At 36.1% G+C, this 23,196-nt stretch overlaps 1 protein-coding gene across 1 annotated transcript; it reads right to left on the reverse strand.

Annotated features, from left to right (window-relative positions):
• Positions 1-1,018: 1,018 nt before the first annotated feature.
• On the reverse strand, positions 1,019-8,681 carry LOC103424353 (putative elongation factor TypA-like SVR3, chloroplastic). Its single transcript, XM_029092527.2, has 14 exons — positions 8,349-8,681; positions 7,995-8,104; positions 7,696-7,899; positions 7,430-7,606; positions 7,029-7,181; positions 6,363-6,452; positions 5,915-6,049; positions 5,704-5,820; positions 4,150-4,301; positions 3,987-4,071; positions 3,581-3,675; positions 2,719-2,884; positions 2,237-2,432; positions 1,019-1,362 (listed from the first exon to the last, which is right to left on the reverse strand). Exons 1-14 carry the CDS (start codon positions 8,587-8,589, stop codon positions 1,226-1,228), a joined length of 2,058 nt encoding a protein of 685 aa, XP_028948360.2. The 5' UTR covers positions 8,590-8,681; the 3' UTR covers positions 1,019-1,225.
• Between the last annotated feature and the right edge of the window lie 14,515 nt (positions 8,682-23,196).

A 23,196-nucleotide genomic window follows, 5' to 3' on the forward strand; every position in this document is an offset into this window, starting at 1 on the left:
AAAAATATGGCATGAGTGGAAGAAAAACAAACGTCGACGCTTGCGTTTTTATGACAAATAATTAGGAGAAAAATATTTGAAAAGCAGTTGGTATCGAGACATAGACAGAATTATAGTCTTAGTTTTTTGTAATGAAAATAAAGTATTGATATTGTTAAGTATAACAATTAGTACTAGAAGACGAGAAAGAAGAACATCTGTAGAGCTACCAAGTCAATACTATATTGCGTTGAATCAGCCCTTGTACTGTACACCACACCACAAATGACCGGGACTCGACTGTTTAACCGAATATAAAACGATCATACTTGGGTCCAGATAGGTGTTTTTATACAAGCGATACTAGAAGAGGAGGGGCAGAACAACCAAGAACTTAAGTGAAAGGGTAAACTCCAAACTTTGAAGCTTATCGTCTTCTAGGCCTTTAATACTAGTCCCTTCGCTTAAAAAGTCAACAAAACGAAACGAAATGCTCTTTCGTGTACGTATGACTCTCTCTTAGGGTTGGTCTTATATATCTCCTTTGTCCCGGGTCGTATGAATCACGGTTTCGTTATATATCTCACGAACACACGAACACACAAATGTTGAAATGTTCCACGTCGGGCAGAAATTGAGAAAAAAGAAGAGTTTAAATATCCTAAGTTGGTATGACCTCACTTCAACTAATACCGATGCTTTTTGTGACAAATCCGCACCACGATCAAACTGTGCAGGCGGTAATTAACAAGTTAGGGTCGGTGTCGTTGGAAGTGGGCCGTTTCTCTGATAATTTGACAACAAATTGTTCTAACCAATAGATAGGTCTTGGAATGTCTTAATAATAAGAGAGTTTGAGTAAGTGACAAAACGTACCTGTTAAGCAACTGATGACAGGCCTGAGCTCGAACAAGCAGCAGTTAAAATTCGCAAAATAATATATCATTTGCTAACATTTCCTTTCCATTAGCTAAAAGTATTGACTTCTTCTATAAAATAAAAACTACGTGACAATGGCAGTCTCCATGACAACTCAAAGTCAGAAATCTTCATCAATTCAATTTGTCTTTTCACATCACCAGTGAACATCTTATAGTACCACAACTTTGAGTCTCATTCTTTTATATACAACCAATTAAGATTGCAAAACTTTGCTTACTCTTTCTCCTTGATGTCTAAACATAAAGCAATGAGCTTTGCCAGTATAATCATCGGTTCACATCATATATGTATTAACGAAAACTTACTACCTGTTTGATTTCTTTGAAAACTTTGGGTTCTTGCACATTCGGATACTCGCAGGAGTTACCTCCACCAATTCATCCTCTTGAATATACTCAATGCAGTCATCCAGACTGTAATCCAATGGGGTGTCAAGAATCACTGCACAGAGAAAAGGGAGATTCGAGATTATCAAATGCTATAAACTGAGGCTTGCTTCTGCGGATGTACAAACTCAAGAAAATTGAATTACTCGTAAAAAACTTAGAAGAAAACATGAGAACCCAACCATTTTATAAGCAATTAATGCCTTGGTAGATTATTGAAGTGGGAAATTGGAGAGACCTTTCAGAAAATACTAGCCTAATTGAAGGGCTATTGCACTAGTTCTGACAAATATTAAGCATAAGACACCATTAAACTTAAGAAACATCAAATATCCCGTTCTCCTCACAAATATAAGGATAATTTTGTTCTGGGAAAAAAAGAGCGGACATTCAAATCATGTAGAGCAAAAGCAAAATTATTCTGATGAAAATTCAATCTATTTAGGTTGCCCCATGTAGAGTACTATGTTTATTGGGTCTGCCTAAAAGTACTATTCACAATGGGATAAATAGCTTACAAATACAAAGTAACAACTTGGTTAGACATAATTGGAATGTTAGGAAAAAAAATTAGTTTTTATTATTTACTCGGCATTATTGCCTTAAAACAGCTAAATTTCACCGATATATCTTTTTGGTCAACCTATCATAGCTTAATAAATTTAAACTTAACAATATCAGAAGGGAGTTAACTCTTTTGCGCAATAAAAAAGGTCATACCCAATGCACAAGGCTCCCGCTTTACGCAGGGTCTGGGAGAGGTGAATGTCGGCTAGCCTTACCCCCATTTATGGAGAGGCTGCTCCCAAGTCTCGAACCCGAGACCTACCGCTTATGGGCGAAGGCACTTGCCATCGCACCAAGTGCGACCTCTTCTTTTGCGCAATAGACAGGAAAAAAAATTAGCAAGCACTATAGTTGCTTCTCACCAGTTTGTTCTTTGTTGGAACGGATATTTGTTGCTGCCTTCTTCTTACACACATTAAGGGACAAGTCCCCAGGCCGCTGATGGATGCCGACTATCTGACCTTTATAAACTTCCACCCCGGGACCAATAAACAACTGCCCCCTCTCCTGTGAACTAGAAATGGCATAAGAAGTACTCGTTCCACCCTCAAAGGCAACCTGAAAATAAATCTCTCGCAGTTAAATTTAGTTATCCTGACACTGGGGAGACATACATGCAAGTCACATATACGATCTTATTGTTATTTTGGATGACTTGGAATGCTTGAACTTGAGTTTCACTTTAATGCAAAAAATCATCTCAGCTTTAGATGTCCAAAAGTGTGACAAGTGATATAACAACTATTGTAGTCAGTACCATAACAGACATTGGCAAAAGGCTTTCACCATCACTAAGACTTGTAAAGTTAAACATCAAAATAATGAATTATATATCAGAAGTTACCAGTGAACCCTGATCCCGGGTACTCATATCACCAGCCCAAGGACCGTAGCTATCAAATATTGTGTTGAGAATTGCAGTGCCACGAGAAGCTGTTAAAATTGCATTTCGCAAACCAAGAAGGCCACGAGTTGGAATTTTATATTTGAGGAAGGTTGTGCCTTCAGACCTGGTGCATGCATAGTCCAGACAGATAATCAGATCAGATGTTGCATTCACCAAGTAGAAAATTCAATAACTTTCACGGCCATAATCAGACAAAAAAAAGGAGAGTATGTGAAAGCACTATGACCCTCCATGATACCCACTGCGGGGGAAGGGGACCATTATTAGATGACAATTAAGTATTGGTTTACTAATGTTCTTTCAGTTACATAGTCTATTAATTTCAAAACCAAAAGTGCATAATTTTAGTTAAGAGAGTTCTACATGGAAATTTATTTGCATCAGTTCAGGAAGAGTGAAACTGACAAGCAATTGTGGTATAGAAAGCACAATAAATTACTAAAGGAGCAACAATCTTTCTCACAAGGTCTTCATTATGGGCTCGACATTCAGGTGCAAGGTCAACTAATGTGCATTGCATATACAGGGGAAATGTGAGGGTGCATGGATATTGCACCTGCACAAGCAGATGCATAAAATTATAGATTGGCAACTGATTTTAGGTAATTACTGTATCCTTATCTAAAAATCCATCTTTTACAGGGTGCAAACTTTTGTTGCACCCTAACCACTGCTAGAGTTACAGAGAAAATTATGCTCTAAATATTTTCATGTGCTTGATCATCGCCTACTATGCATTCACATTGATAAAAGATGATTAGTTATAGATGAAAATAGAAACAGGATAATGTCTACACACCCAACTCCTTGCATATCAAACATCTGCCCCCTCCTTTTGCCAAGAAGCTCAACAACAGGGCCCATGTGTTCTTCTGGCACCTCCACAGTGGCGATCTGCAAGCAATCCACATGACATAAACGACTCTTATCAGATGAGCGGTAGCATGATTCGAAACTTATAGGGGATATTTTCCTCGAAAAGAAAAGCATTTGGCCAACCGTTTATTTGTAATTTTGAATGAACCACCGCTTTGCAGTTCTTAAAAATTAAGCAATGCATTTATTATTATTTTTAAGTAGTATGACGATGTGCCCTGTTTTCATTCCAATCAAAGTGGAAATATTGGCCTTCAACCATGATAGTAAGTAATTTCAAAATTCGCCCATTTCATACACATAAGAAACAATAAAGTTTCAACACTCACCTCATATGGTTCTAGCAATTTGTCATTCACCCTTTTGTTAATAACTTTGGGAGGTCCCACCATGAATTCATATCCTTCTCTTCGCCTGAATTGAATAACCATTTAAAATGGTGCATATAGAAGAAACAGGATTGTGGAATAACAACAAAATAACCATACTCACATGTTCTCGATCAATATTGTAATATGTAAAGTACCCCGTCCACTAACAATGAAGGTGTCTGCTGTTTCGCCATCTTCAACCTTCATAGCCAAGTTACGCTCAAGCTCACGAGAAAGACGATCGCGTAAGTTCCTACTGGTAACATACTTTCCCTGAAAAGGACCAAATACATTTCCAATTAAGGTCACACAAGATAAAGATCCCTTGACATTTGTGCCAGAACTAATAACCTGTAGGACATTAACAAAAGATATGAACCATCGACCAGGCAGAAACTTAAGTTGTCAGATAATTTGCATGCAATGTTGACAGACCGTCAATCAAGAACCACTGATTAGGTGGACTCTTGTTTGAATCTACAGTGCCAAACCAACAGTCTAACATCATACTATTCCATAATGTGGCAATTGAACTTACCCTATTTCGACCAGAAACAAAAAACATCACCCTATTTATGTTAATACAAAATCATCTCTACTTTCACACATTTTTAAAATGCAGCATGTCTTACATCTTCTGCTCCAATTGCCCACAGGGTATATACTTAAGAATATAGAATGACTGTTTAGGAGTTTTAGGTTTTAATAATAAGGTCTCAGATGAGTGACTTAACGTAAGTACCAAGCCATTCAAATGCTCCTGTAAGGCTTGAAATCCAGATGTGGGATGTTAAGCATTCTCAAGAATATATCCAATTATATAAACTGTACATCTAGAGGTCGCACTTGGTGCGATGGCAAGTGCCTTTGCCCATGAGCGGTAGGTCTCGGGTTCGAGACTTGGGAGCAGCCTCTCCATAAATAGGGGTAAGGCTAGCCGACATTCACCTCTCCCAGACCCTGCGTAAAGCGGGAGCCTTGTGCACTGGGTACGACCTTTTATATAAACTGTACATCTCAAGTATAGTGTGTATATTTTTGAGAGCCAGGATGCTGGGAAAGAGATTATGATGTAATGAAACTAGTGTACTCAGTAAGCCGCCCAATCTATTAACGTAGTTTGAGAAACTGTTGGATGGACATAATATATGCATATGTAATTATAAAGGCTCATTTTGAATAGGGATCCCTTCCAAGGAGAATTAAGGGGAGCATTGTTGGTGCCACTTTGCAAAATGGCCTGGCTATACAAACCGTATAAGTTTTAGACTCCCATCTAAGAGTCGTCCCTGGAAAAAGATCAGAAAAGTTGGAAATTGATTGCCCATTTGAATTATCATCTATATTTCAGTTCTCAACGAAAGGACTCTGTTTGTCTATATATTTGATCATAATTAGATAACTGATTTCAGATTTGTTGGATTTTTACAAGGATGATCAACGAAGAGACTAAAAAAGTGAAGACTTGGAATTGACTGCATTGAGGATTGGGCCCACATTGTGATCCCATCATCGAAAGAGATCCCTATTGATAAGGTGTCTCTGTACTTTACAAAACGCAGATTATTCTGGCTTGTTTCATACATATATACCTAAAAGGAAATCTTAAGGAATTGGGGCAAGTTGTAAAAGTATGAGACAGTAAACATCTGTAGAAATTATTTTGTAGGCATACCTCACGTCCAACAAACGGTGAAGTGTTTATGGCAAAAGCCATTTTCACTGTTGGTTCCTCAACCCTAATGGCAGGTAGTGGTGTCCCAGCGATCTTACAAGCAATTGTCTCGCCAATCTGAGTAAATTTAAAATATTAAATAAACCAAGAAATAACTCTCAAATTTATAAATAAAAAAATGTGATAGCAATGGCATCAACAAAGTTATAACCTGAATATCATTGATTCCACAAACAGCACATATATCACCAGCCTCCACACTTTCTGCAGGAACCCTACTAAATTTCTCATACACAAAAAGCTCACTAACTCTTGCAACTCGACATGCATCTTCTGAGGTGCATACCTATAAAATCACATCATAAGCAGAAGTTTAGAAAACTTGTTTCTTTTCCTGTATTGAAGAAAATGCATTAAGATGAACTTTATGCCTTCCCTTTCTTTTTGGAAATGAACTTCAATCATGAAGAAAAAAAAAATACAATCTTATGAATTCATATAAAATATGTAAAAATAATACTGATATGGGTTAAATATTAACAGCAATAGTCAGATATCATGAAAATAATATCCCAAGCTATTTAATTTGGTGAAGAAAATAAATGAAAAGAAAAAGCTAGAATACATTGACCAGGTTTCCAGATTTGGCTCAAACTCACCTTCACATCCATCCCTTTCTTCAGAACCCCAGCATGCAAACGTCCAATAGCTATTCGTCCTTTATGTTCATCATACTCGATATTTGTAACCTGCAATATTTCGATTAAAATTACGTACAGAATAGTCTATAGATGCCTAAGTTGAATACTAAGAAAACTCGAAAAATAAAAAGAGTAAAGTAAAAGCAAATGCAGCTAAGTTTCGTAGCAACAAGTTAAAGCTATACAAGTATTATGGTGACAAAATAAAAGCTTTTTGTACTACAGTTCATTTTGCCTTCGCTAGCCACTCAACTGAATTGTTTTAATATGACCAGAAATTTTGTAATTCATAACAGTCAACTTTAGCCATTAACTTTTTTCATTTTCCTGAAATGTAGTAAAAGGTCGTCTTGGTCTGAAACGTGATAGGTAATTTTTGAACTCACTATTCCAAAGTATGCAAGCATCAGCTCATATTGCCTTAATCATTTACAAATATTAACAGGTAAATACAAGAAAACCCCTGTGATCTCATTATATTGATCAGCCTTCTCTATGCTGTATTATTTTGTACAGTTCTTTAAGTAAGAACTAGTTAAATCCGGATATTACACTCAATATTAGTTGTAAATATTCATAAAATAAAGGGACAAAGAACAATGAGATTAAAGAAAAGGTACTAACAAGCATTTGAAGTGCACCATCTTTGTCAATAGCAGGCCCAGGTATGCATCTCATTATGGCCTCGAAAAGGGGCCCAAGATCATCTGCCAATTTATCAGCTGACAACCCAGCCTTTCCTTTAATACCACTAGCATATATTGCTTGGAAATCACACTGCAAGGAAAACAAAGAGATTAGACTTTTAATGCCACAGACTTTTTAGCTTTCTCAGTCTGATCAAGATTTAAAACAGGTTTTCAAAAAGGAAATTTCTTGCTATTATATTCCACAATAGCCACAAACTAGTTACCAGTATTCCAAGATACCATTTCAACACCCCAGATATATCGTTTCAGAGGCACTAGGAGTCAAAATAAAGCACCCGGTTTGAGAAACAAATGGAAATCCAAAAAATTTGTTACCTGTTCATCAGTCGCATTTAGTTCGATAAATAGTTCAAAAGTGGAATTGATGACAAAATCGGGACGAGCTGAAGGCCTATCAATCTTATTAACAACAACAACAACTGCATGGCCAAATTCTAGAGCCTTCTTCAAAACAAATCTTGTTTGTGGCATTGGGCCCTCGACAGAATCTACCTACAAAGACATAGCAAGCAAAATGCTGACATGAAAAACACTACACATAAGGATTACAATCCAAAGCAACAGAACGTGCAAAAGGGTACCACTAGAAGAATGCCTTCCACCATATTAAGGATGCGTTCGACTTCGCCTCCAAAGTCAGAATGTCCAGGAGTATCAATTATATTAATCTTTGAGTCTTTATAAGTAATGGAGGTATTTTTGCTTAGTATAGTAATTCCCCTTTCACGCTCTAGATCATTCGAGTCCATTATCCTTTCCTGTACAAATTGGTTATCACGAAAGACCTGCACAAAATCCCCCAACAATGTCATTAAGAAATTTAGAAATACAAACCAAATCATACAGACATGAAGAATTTTGATGAGGTTTCTAGTCTTACCTTTGATTGCCTCAACATTGCATCAACCAAAGTTGTTTTTCCGTGGTCAACATGCGCTACGATTGCTATGTTCCTTATGTCAGCTCTCCTCATCAATTTACTCCTCCTCTCTAAGACAAGAACCAAGTTCCCAATCAGACTAACATTACCCACCATTCCAAACCAACACACACACACACACACACACACAATCAACAAATCAAGGAAGAAAACAACCTCTGTTGCTACGAGACTACTTCGAAGATAAACCTCTTCAAATACCAAACTAACGTAATGAATTGCTGCAGTAAATAGGAAAACGAGGAGCAGAGGCATAGAAATGAAAGGTTGCAAGAGAAGAAGAAGCGAATGTACCTGTTTCGATGGCTGCGGCTTCGGTGGCTTCGGAGACGGAGCATTTGATTGGCGGGTGAGCGGAGAAGCGATTCGAGTTCCGGGAGCGGAGTTTGAGTGTGGTGGTTTTGGCGGTTGAGGAAGAAGGCAAGGTGAAGCCGAAGAGTTGCTTGGAGCAAAGGGTAGTAATTCTAGGGTTGTTGGTGTTAGGGTTTGGAAGGGTGAAGGAGGAGCTGTGGAAGCTGCAGGTTGCCATCTCCATGGCTCTCACTCACTCTGTGCTCGCAGTGGCTCGGAGAGAGAGATAACGAGGAGATTTGGCAAATGTGGCTGCTGTTGGAACTTCCAAAGCAAACAAATACGGTTGCGGTAAGAGGAGCTCTTTACTCCACGTCATCGTTGGGCGGGCCCCTCTAGGTGAGTCCATGTCAGCTAGGGTCCACAATGAGAGAAAATTTTCATTGTAACCGAAACATAAATGATACACTACATATTTTTACATAAGTGGTGGGATTTTTTTTTTTTAATTATTAACTTTTTAGCACATATATTGTGTTCCGATCGCATTGAAAAATTTCTCCCACAATGAAGAGTTTTGGTAGCGGTCACATTTTTCTTTCCTGTGGAACGGTTGAGATTTAATTAAATTCATTCGTAAAGAAAAATGTGCCGGGAAGAATTTTCTTCACAATGGTTGCTATTCAGTTTTCGATTTTAGAGTTTGCTTATTGGATGTGTTTCCACTCAATTTTTATCTTTGTATCCACTAAGTAATGTATATTCTATTTATTGGATATATTTAAGCTCTACACTGATGCAAAAATATTTTGTTGTACATGAACCCTAATTGACAGAAAACCCCAAAATCTATAGAAAACGAGACCCTAAAATCCAATTCACAAAGAGTATGGGGTGTGAGAATAGTATTGGAAAGTAAAGATAAATTTTAATTTAAAAAGTGGATGTGGGGTGCCATTTAATACTACGGCATAGTAATATTCTTCTTCATTTGTAAGTGAGAGGTTTTGGGTTTGATTCCCGCTAAAAGCAAATTTGAACCACAATATTGCTAACATATTATGAGGCTAAACCCACCACCTCTATCTTAATATAGATAATATCGTTTGTTAAAAAAAAAATGGATGTGAGGTATACTAAGCACATCTTGATTAACAAAAATGTGAGGTGTGATAAAACAACCCCTAAATTTATTGTCATAAACTTAAATTATCCAACAAAATGCATATATTTAAACCATGATCATGAGCGCAAGTGATCCTTTACCATAGTGGTGGATAGATGCTGAGCCATTGCATGACGGCGTGAGTTCAAATCCCATCAATGATTAATTTAACAAAATCTATTGTTTGACAAAGACAAAATGAACCGTGATCATGAGCAAGCCCATAAATGTATCATGAGCTTTGGACACAACATGGGAAGAGTGTGCCTTGGGACCACAGCAGAACTTTGGGCTTTTTACCATGGGCTAAAGAAAATTTATCGTTGGGTCGAAAAGGCCCATCCCAACTTCATACTTAAAACAGATTGGCAAACAAAGATATTTCATGCTTTAACTGTTTTAACATCATGAAATTATGTACAAGGTGAATGAAGATGATTCGTCAACTTTTTCATATTTACATAACTTGGGAATGAACAAAAAATAACAATTGGTCGCCTCTTTTGACTCTCCTCAGAGCCGGTCCTAGTGTTACAAACAACTCCCAAAAAAAATTATAATGTAATTGTCAATTTATGTAGTTCAGCAAGAAAATAATCTTAACCATACAAAATGTAAAAATTTGTGAATAATTACAATCCTATAGAGAAAAGTGAGGGAAGTTTCTAATTTAAGCATGAATCTCTTGGAGAACAATTACACCCACACTCACATCATCTTAGGCTAATGAAATAAAGATAAGCCAAATCGGATAAATGGTCATCGTGGTTATAGGATACAAATTTGAAACTCTCGTTCGTTGCTCCTTAACGCCACCCTCTCTCTCTTCCCTCTTCCCTCTTCCTCTTCCTTTCTTTCTTCTATCTCTGCAACCTGCCGAACTAGAAACAAAACCAAACGCAACAATTTCATCTTCTCGATCGGTCGATTCGATTTCCCCATCTCAAATGGAAGCTACTCCTTCTTCACCTCTCTCTGCCCCAACCTATAGCCATCTCCTCTAACCAATTGAGGTTTTTAAACCACCATTCTCAGCCCACGAACATGTACTTCACAAAGCTCCTCCACTGTTGGCAACACTTCTCTCTCACTTCTCTGATTTGAATTCTCATCTCCAAACAACTCTCAAACAACGCATCGTGTCGTGAATTTACTGCTCATCTTTGACGAAAACTGCCCTCCACAATCTTAACATTAGTTTTTAGAATCTCAGCCTCGTCACTTCCCAATGTACCTTCTTCTATCTCCATTTGAGTTTTTGAAATTGGGGTCATTTAATTTTTGTTTTCCCTTTTGGGTGTTGCAGGTTATCAAGATTGCAGCAATACTTGATTATTTTGGTACAATGTCTCTATCCACCCTTCTCTTAGCCATTGATGTGGCTAACCGAACATGAACTAAACCTTTCTGATTTCCATCAAAGAATTCCACTTGTGATTTCATTGCTTCAGAATTGGGAATGGGGTTTTAGTTATGAATGCTAAACTGATCAATTAGTTAGGAAGCTAAACTGATCGATGAAATGACCATCTTAGCCTCACACTAACCGAGGAACAACAGAAGTTCAGTTTGAGGCATAAACCTTAACAGACTTTATCACAAGGGTTTAAATTTGAATTATTTTAGCACATGTGCTATCTACCAAATACCTTACAACCACGAGGACCATTTATCCGATTTTTTGCCAATAAAGATATATGGACGAAAATTTTCACATATCTTAATTTTGTTGGCACGAGACCTTGTAATAGCAAAAAATTCGTGTCATGTAAGTCATTGTCAATATGAGAAATGCTAAAGAGACTCTCAAAGTGAGACTTTTCATGGACTCTCCGCAATCTCAAATTTTTTGCACAATTCATACGCCAACATTATAAAATATTGTGTCAAAAATATAATATGACAAAGAATCCATAAAGAGTCACACTTTAAAAGAGTCTTCGTAACATTTCTCTCTCAATGTAATTAGGTGGAGTCCCCCATGGTGCCCTTGTCATCATCGCATTCTCTAAGACCATCTCCAACTGAAGGAGGGCCATAGGGCTTGTTTTAGCCCTTTGGTCTTCCAAGAAATTAATATTTTAATGAACAGTGCAGAGTCATATTTCTTACCATCTTCAACTGAGGGCCAAAGGGCCATATGGCTCGTTTTAGCCCTATCACAAAAAATTATCTCCAACCGATGGATAAAGGGCTATAGTATGGAATGTGAAGAATTGAAATAAAATGAGGTAAGATAATGTGAAATGATGAAAAATATGTGAGAAATGGTGTAGGAAAAAAAAATTAGAAATTAAAAAAAAACGTCCAAAAAAAAAATTGGGCTAAAGATGGCCAGCCGGTAGGCCCTTTGGCATTTTTTTGTCTTGTGGGGCCCACGAGCCCTTTGGCCTAGCCCTCAGTTGGAGACAATTTTCGGGCTATTTTCTACCATTTGGACCTTTCGATTGGAGATGACCTAATTATGTTGAAGTCAGCATCCAAGGTAAATTCCATATGGATAAATCATGCTCATACGGATCCCCCATCACTTTCATCAAGATCGACCAACTACAAATGTGTGATCAAGGGAGCTCCTTGATGGGTCCAGATAACCAAATTTCCCCTTAGAGTTCCACTTCATAAGTGCTACTATAAAATTTGGTATATGATTGTTTTGATTGGGAATTCATCTAAAATTGCCAAAGTGCAAAGGTACCATCTAGTGAAAGACGATATTTTTTTTTAACAAATGATATTATCTATACTAAGGATGAGAGATTGACTTAGCCTCATAATATGGTTCAAAATCGCATTTGGCGAGAACCAAACCTAAGACCTCTTACTTACAAGTGAAGAAGAATATCATTAGATCGTAATATTAAGTGACAGTGAAAGACGATATTTTGAGACTTCACTTTCATCTTCTTTATATTTTTTTTCTTCAAATTGGAATTTTCAACACTTTCATGTTTTTTGATGAGTAGATTTTATATTATATATTTTACCCTAATCTTAGTGTATTTTGGTTAATATATTGGAAGAATTTTGATATTTTGAATTGTATTTTCAATATAGGACTTTCGACTTCCTCTTGAGCAAAACATGATCAAATGGACGAATTTTGAAGTAATTCCAGTTGGAGGACGTTCGTGAGTCACTTAGCTTGATCGTATAAAAATTTGGGATTTTTCCACCAAGCGGTTATTTTCTGGCGATGAAATAAAGAAGTAGTGCGCAGTGCTGGAAAATGACGTTTTTTTGCTTAAATGACGTTTTTGGAGCCCAAGATGACCTCGGATGGGTTCTTGGCCTTCTGGAAAAGTGTTCAGAATATTCCAAACATCAAATCCAGCTATATTGGGCCAGTTTTGGAGCAGCTTATGGGCCAAAACGTGGCTGTTCAGATTTTAGACGAATTTTATTATTTTAATTTAGGGTTATGTTTCCTAGGGTTTGCGGGGTGGCTTGGCAAATATATTGCTTAGCCGTCTACAGTTTTAGATTACGCTTTATTTTATGCAATATTGGAGACAGAGAGAAGTGCTAGGGTTTTGAAGATTTTCTACTTGAAGGTGTTTTCAATCCTTTTCTTAATAAATATTTTCTATGATTTCAATTATGAATATGCGGAACTAATTTCTTTTGCTAGGGCGAAGCCTTGAGCCTTAGCATGAATATGTGATTTTTATTTGATTGCTTATGATTGATTGCATGCATATTTTGAATTGTTAATCACCGGGATAAAAACTATCTAATTGTCTTAATGCCTGATCACCATTAGGATCTTTAAAAAAGTAATTTGATGCAATTTTGGTCGGAAGGTTCCCTGAAATTGACGCTGGCTTCTTGTGATTAATAATTGTAATTTCTCTTAGGATGAATATCACGTCTTAAGGATTGCATGGTTTTTCAAATGATTTTCATAAAACATAATGAGTCTTTCATGTTTAGATTTGATCCGAACATCCGGACGGGTTGCATGTTAGATATACGTTCTATGTTGGAGATTCCAAGTAGAATATGAATTAGGAAAATCTAACCTTCAAAGTGGCATGTGTAGATCATAAGTAATTAGTAAAAATTCATAGGATTGCTAGGTGATGGTGGAACCCTAGTGCTTTCTTAATTTGATTTTCTCAGAACTGTTTTTTTTCTCTCTAGTCCTAATATTGCAGATTGTTTATTTTAATTTATTAATTTCATTTTTATTTTAATTAGGTTATAAAATCAATCACCTCAATTTTTATTTTACAATAATTAAATGGAATCTGATTAGTTCGAATTATTTAATAATCCCTGTGGAGATGACCTTGCGAAATTCGTTTATACTACAATAACCTTGTGATTCTTGCAAGTAAAATAGGAGATTTAAGCCCGTTCACATGAGTAGTAAAAATCCTATCATTTTTTTTTTCATCAATTGGAATTTTCTAAAAATTCTTTATTGTTTTATTTTATTCTAATTAAGAAATTAATTACAATACTTAAAATGTATTAAATAGAAATCATTATTTGACGGTTAAATATAATTCATGTGAATATATGTGTTAATTACAACCATCTAACTGTCAAAATAATGGTTATATTAAATATGTGTAATGTAAGTGATGTAGCCAACTTATTTAATTACTAACCATTTTTTCAATCAATTAAAAAAATCTTTAAAATAGACATTGTCAGGCTCTTTCCATGTAACCACGTCACCAGGGCCGGAAAATGATCCTCTTCGAATCCACTTTGTGGGGATCTTAGGGATCCTCACATCGTAACCGTTCATTGTACATCGTGCGGTCAATTTTCATTAGATACTATTTATGTTTAATTTTAAATAAAAAAATTAAATAATTTCTAACCGTATGATATACGATGAACGACTAAGATGTAAGAGGATCTGGATGGGATCCAATTCCACCAGGGCCGACCTTTAATTACAAGGGTTGGGAGAGGCGGCCGCATGAGGCTTCAAATTTTATCTTATTTAGTATTTGATTACAATATTATAATGTAAAGCAAGTCATCTGTCATAATTGAGTATTAGCTAGCGTGCTAGTATAGAGTCAAGGGTTTGTCCTCCATGATACATGTTCGATTGTTCATGTTTCTCATTCCTTTATCATTATTGAAAGATCATCTTTAAAATTTTGATTTGGATATTGTTTAGTCGTGAAACAAACAAGTTGATGATTAATTATGAAAATATTACTTGTTAAGACAACTATCAATCTGTTTGCACATAAAAATGGCTAAACAATCTCTAAATAAAAGTATTTTTCTAAAGATAATATTTAGATGACGTTAAAAATAAGGAACAGTTTGAACCTTATTATTAATAAGGTAAAATAATATAGAAATGATTTCTTACATGTAAAAAACAAGTGTTGTATCTTCTGCATCGCATTATGTATGGAGAGATACTTTTATGTAATTGATAGCTCCACAAAACAAACACCTACTAGATCATATGGATAATTTTTGAGCTCGTGAAAATTTTTATTATACCAATAATTAATGTCACCAAAACCATACATTATGGTTGCAAAAAAAATCTTTCCTATGGCAGGACCAGTTTGTGTGTTGACATTAGCTTACGTGTTCGGTCAGAAATGTGCAAATTGAAACGAAAACGATCTTCCGCAGCCCACTGCGACCACGTGGGACGTTTCTTAGTCGATCATTGCGTCGAATGCTGACTTGGACGATGTTGACTAACAATCATTCCCTACGTTCAAAATCATGAATGGGATGTTTCTGTTTTCTCTTTGGTTTATAACATATATCTTCCGATAAAGTTAGGACAAACACTACAACAATTAAACTACTAGTGCTAGGTTCCACTGTGAAACGGAGTGTGTATATACATATGATAATATTAAGGAGACTAAAATTTTAAATTAAATTGGCAAATTAAATGACGTGTCACTAATAAAAAACAAGTACGTTAATCGATACTTAAGTAATAATCCAATTGTCTACAATCATATTATTTGATTTGCAAATTTGGTTTACAAATTTTGGTGTGTGTATATAACACTCAATCCATTGGATGCAACTAGATGTAGCAAATTAACCTATGAGATTGTTAATAGGTACTCATTAAGATCCATTTAGTTTGGTTTCACCTCACACTATCATCACCACTATCATTTTTTCATAACACTCGCTTCTAATTAGTAAGAATAATTACCATGTGGTGCATTGGGTATATGAGAGATTATCTCGTCGAGAAGAAGTTAGATTAGCCAGCAAAATGTATATGCACGAGTTAAATATCCCATCAGCCTGGGATTATCTACTTCTTCTCCTTGTATATCTCTATTCTCCTCAAGTGATTGTAATTAGTGATGATGAAGTGCATCTTCCCATGTAACTTGCTACCAGTTTTCATAGATGATAAAGCTGAAGAAGCTTAGTCTAGGATTGTTGTGTAGTTTAACCCTCAAGGTCTCAGCTTGTCCTCCATGTAACGGAAAAAAAGGGATATATATATATATATATATATATATATATATATATATATATGAAGCCTTTAAGGGAAGATATCCTCATTTTTCAAAAAAAAAAGGGAACATTCTCTTGACCGTTAGATTTGACTTTAATGAAATTATGTGGTTGAGATTTTGTGGCCTGTGATTTAATCTCAACCACATAATTTCATTAAAATCAAATCTAATGGTTAAGAGGGTGTCCCCATGTTTTTAAAAAAATGAGGATCCCTTCCCTTAAAGGGCCTATATATATATATCCACACAAAAAAAGGGGGAATAAACTTGAGTTAGTAAATTACATAATGAATATATATATTCTTCGAAAAATACATCATATTGTATGTATACGCATATTTGCGCCAAATTACTAACAAGGGGAGAAAGATTAATATTTGTCCCCAATTCCCCATCTCCTACGTTGAATAGACTACATGTCCTTAGCTCGACGCTCTCTTCTTCGATTGGTTCATCCATAGATCGTCTGGTTTATGTAAATAGATAAAGCCCAAACTTGTATGCCTATAAGATTTGGGTCGACATGAATTAACAAGGCATTACCATATTGGCATCACGAAGTCCTTTCGCTGCCCCAAAAATTTCTACAGTTTCTGTGCTCTGAGAGTAGTTGGATGATCATGTTGGATGAAACTTGATGGCCTTATTTGCATTTGCAGTGAAGCCTTTCCTTTGTTGGCAGAAAAAATTGTTCGAAACTTAAAAGGCATGTGCATTCATTTTGTTTGTGTGTATATTTTAATCGGATGACAAAGAAAGAGCATCGCAGTCTTCGCGTTGTTCTTTTTGCAAGCATACTAATTTGCCCTAAAGTCTTTCTTTAGCTTAATAAAAAATAATGTTGCTCCATTTTTGGATTCTATTACTATCAAGTAAACAGTAACATGTTTTTGGATTAATTGTTTGTTTTTCTATTTGCATGAGCAGTTGCAGATCTATAACTTGCTAGGAGGGTTTTTCTGATACATGCTTGATATCATTAGACCATCTCCAACTCTTGGTCTAAAACCTAAAATTTTTAGCCCATAAAATTTAGGGCTTGTTTGGTATTCTATTTGAAATTTTTTATAATTTCCCAAAATATTTCTCAAGAATTTTTTTTAAAACAATTTTCTTTAAGACTCAAAAATTTGCTTGTTATGCGATTTAAATTTTATAAATCTTTCAACTTAAACTCGATAAAGAGATCCAAAAATAAGGAATCGAGAGAGAAAGAGGAGAGAGGAGGAAGTAAGAGATGATTGGAGGAAAGAGAAAGAAGTGAGAGGATCGGAAGAGATAAAGAGGAAGAAGAGTGAGATAAAGAACCGAAGGAATGAAGAGAGCAAATTGGAGGAGAGACGAAAAAAGATAAAACAAAAAAAGGGGGAGAGAGAAAGAAGAAAAGAGGGACAGATTTGGAGTGAGAGAGGAGGAGGGAGATAAAAGAAAGAAGTGAGTTTAAGTTTAAAAATTATCAAAACTCATTTTTTGTGTTTTTAGATAATAGACTATATTTTTTAGTTAGTCTTGAGTTCAGTTTTTGAAAATAGTCATACCAAACAAGTTTTTAAGGCCTAAAACTTGAAAATTGTTTTTGAGTTTAAAAAATTAGATTTAAGTAGAGTACCAAACAGGTTCTTAGGTTTTAACCCAGAAACAACTTTTCTGCTCCAAACATTCTGGCTTAAAATTTTAGCCCCAAATTATTAAAGAATGAATTTAGGCTAATTTAAACAAAAAAAATTAACTTTAAAAAAAAATATATGTAGACTATCCTATGAATATTTTAACTTAAAAATATTTATATTCCGATAAACATTGAAAAATCACTAAACTGACACATGAAACTCATGAAACACCATTGTTGATCCTACAAAAACTACCAAGCCTACGTGACTCGCAGACCGAGTAACTAATAAGCTAACTACGTGGTGCGTGCCAACTCGTCGGCCAGGGAGTAAAATGTGTTTATGTGCACTGGGCTGCTGACTTTTTAATCTCTCGACTATGACCGAGGAAGGAACACGTTTCGGCATTCGGGTTCAAGAGCCTGAAGACAAGGCTACTAGTTCTGCGAAGTTCACAAATCGTTGCCGCCGAGTTCGATCACGGTAATTATATTCGTGAGAGTATAAGAACGCCGAACTGGTACCAGACTGTGTGGACACAAATACTCAAATGAGATAAATGTCTTGATTGTAAATGTGGTTCAGCCGTCAGAATGCCGAACTCTAAAACGTACTTGTGAGTATCCAATCATAAAACAAATTCGGCTTTCAATGTGCCGAGCCTAGTAACTTGGTAACACCTCACTTCACCAAGAAGGCTAGTAAGATGACATCTACCAACAAGGACTCGAAAATCCTTAACCGAGACTTGGATAATAACTAGTTGGCCTCGAAGTAGTGCTGTCTATCCAAACTGAAGATGATCATCGATCGACTGATTCTACGGCTCTAGTGCTATCTATCAAAACTAAAGATGTTGCCAGTTGCCTTCACAATGTTGTTTATCCAAACTGAAGATGTGTTGGCGGGAAGAAAAAGGGAGATGATAAAATCTCAAGGTTGTTGAGAAGTTTTGCTTAGGGCAATTTGTGTGTTGATTTGAAAAGGGTTTGAATGATGCACTCTCTTCTCTATTTATAGCAGCGAGCCCCCCTCATGGGCGAACTAGAGATGTGCTCGAATTATAATTCCTCATCCCAATCTGATCAGGTTTCGCCCAATCCTAACTTTTATAGGTCTTTGAACCAAGCTCTTTAACGAACCAGATTCATTCCCTAATTCTAAGCATTTTCAGCTTTAAGACTCCTTGTTGTACTAGGGTTCGGCTACCTCTCATTCACCTAAACCAATCATTCTCGCAACAGGATTCGGCCGACCTTGACTGAACGGTCCATGACAAGATTCTAGATAAATGTTACTGGGCATAATGACTCTAAACTTTGGGCCCATACAACTATAGAAGAATATGAAACACATGATAGAGATGTATAAACACAAGACACATGAGCAAACACATGGTTTTGGAAGATGGTAGAAAGAAAAGATTGAAAGAATTGTAGGAGAAAAGTGAGTTTTGTGTGGATGTTTCAACAAATATATAGGTATTTATAGAGTTTTTGGATGAATTTTGAGTTAAATAATTTTTTATAATTATTTTAACCGTTGAATTTAAATTTGGACCGTTAGATCTTTTTTTTACCTTTAGATTTGATCATATTCGATCTCAGTCGTTGAATTCAATAAATTTATAAATATAAAACAAAAATATTAACTAAATTAAATGTGGACCGTTGGATAACCAACAACCCATTTGAATGTGAGCCGTTGATCAACCAAAAGAGCTGTTAGGCTCAATTTTATTGGCAGACACGTGGGAGACGCACCCATGTGGGTGGGGGCTCCACCACTAATCTTGGCCTAAATTATGGGCTAAATTAGGCTTTTTTTTTTAGGTTTTAGGTTCAAATTAGAACTTGGGTTGGAATGGATTGGGGGGAGAATAGAAGGGGAATTATAGGTTTTAGGCCATAGGTTGGAATTGGCCTTAGGGTTTTCCATATGATAGGCATGGGCTAACTAGCCAAACACTATTTTAATATCGTAAGGGTTTTTTGGTATTTTCACCACTTATGTCACGACTGTCAGGATTTTTCAATCGTGAAGAAGGGTTTGTGAAATGGTTTTGAAACATCAGAGAGTCTTTGTGATATTTATAAGTTTGAAAGGCTTTGTGAAAATTCAAAAAACCTCAAGAGATATACGTGTAATTAGCTCTTATAATCACGTGGTGTGTATATGAAGACTAAGAAAGATCATCAACCAATAAAGTTCTTGAACAAAATGAAGAAAAAAATCAACAAATCCCGCTAAATATTATAACCTTTATGCATAGGAAAGACATTACATCATGCAAAGTAGTCAAATTATAGTTGAGCTACTAGCAAAGTTAGCTACCATCCAAAATGCCATTCAACCTATCTTAAGCCATTAGCAAAACCGCCTCCACCAACTGGGTTGGACCACTCTTAACAATTATCAGCGAAGACAAAAATATTAATTTAATTACAATAATTCTTCACAGAGAACTTCAATTGATGTGGATTATAGAAGTGGACAGTGAATTCACGTCATCGAGCAGATATTATTTGCATTTTATTATTGCATGATATTAAGAGAATCCCAAATCATTGTGCCAAATCACCGACTGTGGCTGTCTCCTTGAAACTTGGTTCTAACTTTGTTTCTGTATTTTTCGAAGTGTCACTTGGTATTTCATGAAGCACTAAATTCTAGCCGCAGGTTGTACTTAATTTATTATTAACTTCCCTGTCGAAGGGGTAAAGTAATCAATCATAGATGCATAATTGTGAGGATTGAAGTTGGAAACAAGTTTCGATCACAATTTACGAGTAAAGTAATCAATCATAGATGCATGATTGCGAGGAATGAAGGAATGAAGGTGGAAACAAATTTCGATCACAATTTACGAATAAAGTAATCAATCATGGATGCATAATTGTGAGGATGAGAAAATGTTTTTATGGATTTTCTGTCATCTTATATTTTTGACATTATTTTATAATGACATTAAAATTAACATTAAACTGTAAGGTATTATATACTTGACAAGTGATGTTAGACTAGAAAAGTTACAACATACATGCAACATACATGCAAGATAACATTGCATAAACACGTATGAGAATTGAAGAGTCTAAATCAAATTAATTAAGTAATTCATTTCAAAACTAGCTACTAAGCTCTTCCACAGTAGGTCGGAATCACACTCTTACAATAGGCCGAAAGATTTGAGTGTCATGCCAACTCATGAGTTTAATATATTAAACTTATTAAACTCATGAGTTCAGTATTTAACCTCATCAATATATTAAAAGCACACTAGTGTAGCATGTTTAGGTATTAAATTTAGGCTGCCTAATTTCTGTTATAACACACATGCAAACTACCGAAAGGAATAACTACTGTAGTACTTTGGCCTACTTTTCGACGCATATGGAAAACAATAATTTGAAGTAAAAAACTAAATGGTAGCTGAGGATTGACAAGAAGTCGGGTAATTACATAGTTGACGTGCATGACGACAAACTCGGTCGGATCCGACATTATTTAGACATGCATGGTTGCTTTATAAAACTCGGCCGGCCTACTTGTACCGCAGCTAGTCACACAGTAGTCCCGTGACCTGGCAAGCAGATACAATGCTGACAAAGATTTCATACGCTCCATCAATGAACGGACCATGCAGCATCTCTCTAGTCCCTGGTCCTTTTTTTTTGTTTTTTTGATAAACCCTAGTCCCTTGTTTAACTTTGAGATAATAGACCACGTACATCATCAACTTTACTCCCGACAATCACCGATTTCTACACTTTGGGTTTTTGCTCAAACCTACTAACACACGAAGTCATGGTTCTACACTTTATTTGTAGTAACGTTCATTATATAATCAACGTGTGAGGGAAGGAAGACTTGTGTCTCTTTATGGGAAATTTACTTATTCTCCCAATTATGATTAACGTAATTTCATTGCACGAACATGGCAGTCTTGAGATTTTGGGCCCTAGGCTAGATTTAAGTGGCGTCCTAGAGTTTTTTGACCCTTGACTCTTTGTACATTACTAAGCATAAAAAAAAAAATCTCTAAATACATGATAAAGTCTATTTCTACATCACATATCATTAAAAATCAATATTAAAAGAAGAAAAATATACAAACATTATTTAAATATTACACATCTCGTGTTTTTAGACACAAATGTACTAATTAAGTTTAAATAGTCTAATTTTTTAACCAATTCTTTTTCAATTGCCTATAATTTTATTGATTTTTTTTAACAAACAATATTATTATACTAAGGGAAGGGGGTAAGCTTAACCTCACAATAGGCTAGCAATAATGTCACATCCCAGTCTCGACTCCGCCGTAGCACGATATTATCCGCTTTGGGCGGCACCTTCACGGTTTTGTTTCTGGGAACTCACGCGAGAACTTCCCAGTGGGCCACCCATCCTAGGATTGCTCTAGCGCAAACTCGCTTAACTTCGGAGTTCCGATGGAATCTAAAGTCAGTGAGTTCCTTAAAGGCCTCGTGCTATATGGAGGTGGACATGTACATATAAGGCACATCACCCTCTTTCCGTTGGTCGATGTGGGATGTTACAATCCACCCCCTTAAGGGCCCGACGTCCTCGTCAGCACACTTGCACCACACGGTAGAGTGGCTCTGATACCAAACTCTGCCACATCTTAGACTGGCTCCACCATAGTACGGTATTGTCCGCTTTGGGCTTACCATTCCCTCACGATTTTGTTTCTGGGAACTCACGCGAGAACTTCCCAGTGGGCCACCCATCCTAAGATTGCTCTCGCCCGAACTCGCCTAACTTCGGAGTTCCGATGGAATCCGAATCCAGTGAGTTCCCAAAAGGCCTTGTGCTATATAGAGGTGGGCATGTGCATATAAGACACATCACCCCCTCTCCATTGGTCGATGTGGAATGTTACAAATAATGTGGTTCAAATTTGCCTTTGGCAAGAATCGAACCTAAGACTTTTCACTTACAAGTAAAAAGAAATATCACTAGACTGTAGTGCTAAGTGGCGATATTTTTATTGAATTTGAATTGTAAAGATTTATATATATTTACAAAAACTTTGGGGGCCTTTCGAAGTGTGGTCCTTAGGCGAGCACCTACTTCGGCTATCATCAGGGCTGCCCTTGCATGCAAATATAATAATTAGAAGATTTGGAACAGTTCATTCTCTTTACCATCATCCAAAGATCATATCTGCAAAAAAATCATTCAATTTAGAGATCGTCTAGCCATTCATATGTGTCAACTGTTTTGGTAACAAGTAGCATCTTCATGATGAATTATCCATTTGTTTGAGGCTCTCCAAATTGAATGATTTCTTGCATATGATCTTTAGTAGATGATAATGAGAATGAACAGTTACGATCATGATGTCTGTGATAAAGATACGTTAATCATATGTGGAGGGACAAATATATTCCCCTATGAAGAGCGTGCAAACATTATCCAAGAAGAAATAAGTACATGGCTAAAGATGAAAGATGAAAGATGACAAAATAGAAGTCAAAATTGTATGGCTTAAATAGTAAAAATTTGGTTTTTATTATTTTGGTGTACAAGCTTTCTACATGCATTAGACCAACTCCAATATTTGGAGT

This window comes from Malus domestica, chromosome 14, assembly GCF_042453785.1.
Source record: "Malus domestica chromosome 14, GDT2T_hap1".
Classification (NCBI taxonomy): Eukaryota; Viridiplantae; Streptophyta; class Magnoliopsida; order Rosales; family Rosaceae; genus Malus; species Malus domestica.

What these genes read in the sequence shown, in the direction of transcription:
- LOC103424353 (XM_029092527.2), bottom strand. Translation starts at nt 8,589, where the DNA reads ATGGAGATGGCAACCTGCAGCTTCCACAGCTCCTCCTTCACCCTTCCA. An exon ending in CACCGTTTGTTGGACGTGAG is followed by an intron (nt 4,302 to 5,703) that starts GTATGCCTACAA and finishes GGTCCTTTTCAG; the next exon opens with GGAAAGTATGTTACCAGTAG. An exon ending in CCCGGGATCAGGGTTCACTG is followed by an intron (nt 2,433 to 2,718) that starts GTAACTTCTGAT and finishes ATTTATTTTCAG; the next exon opens with GTTGCCTTTGAGGGTGGAAC.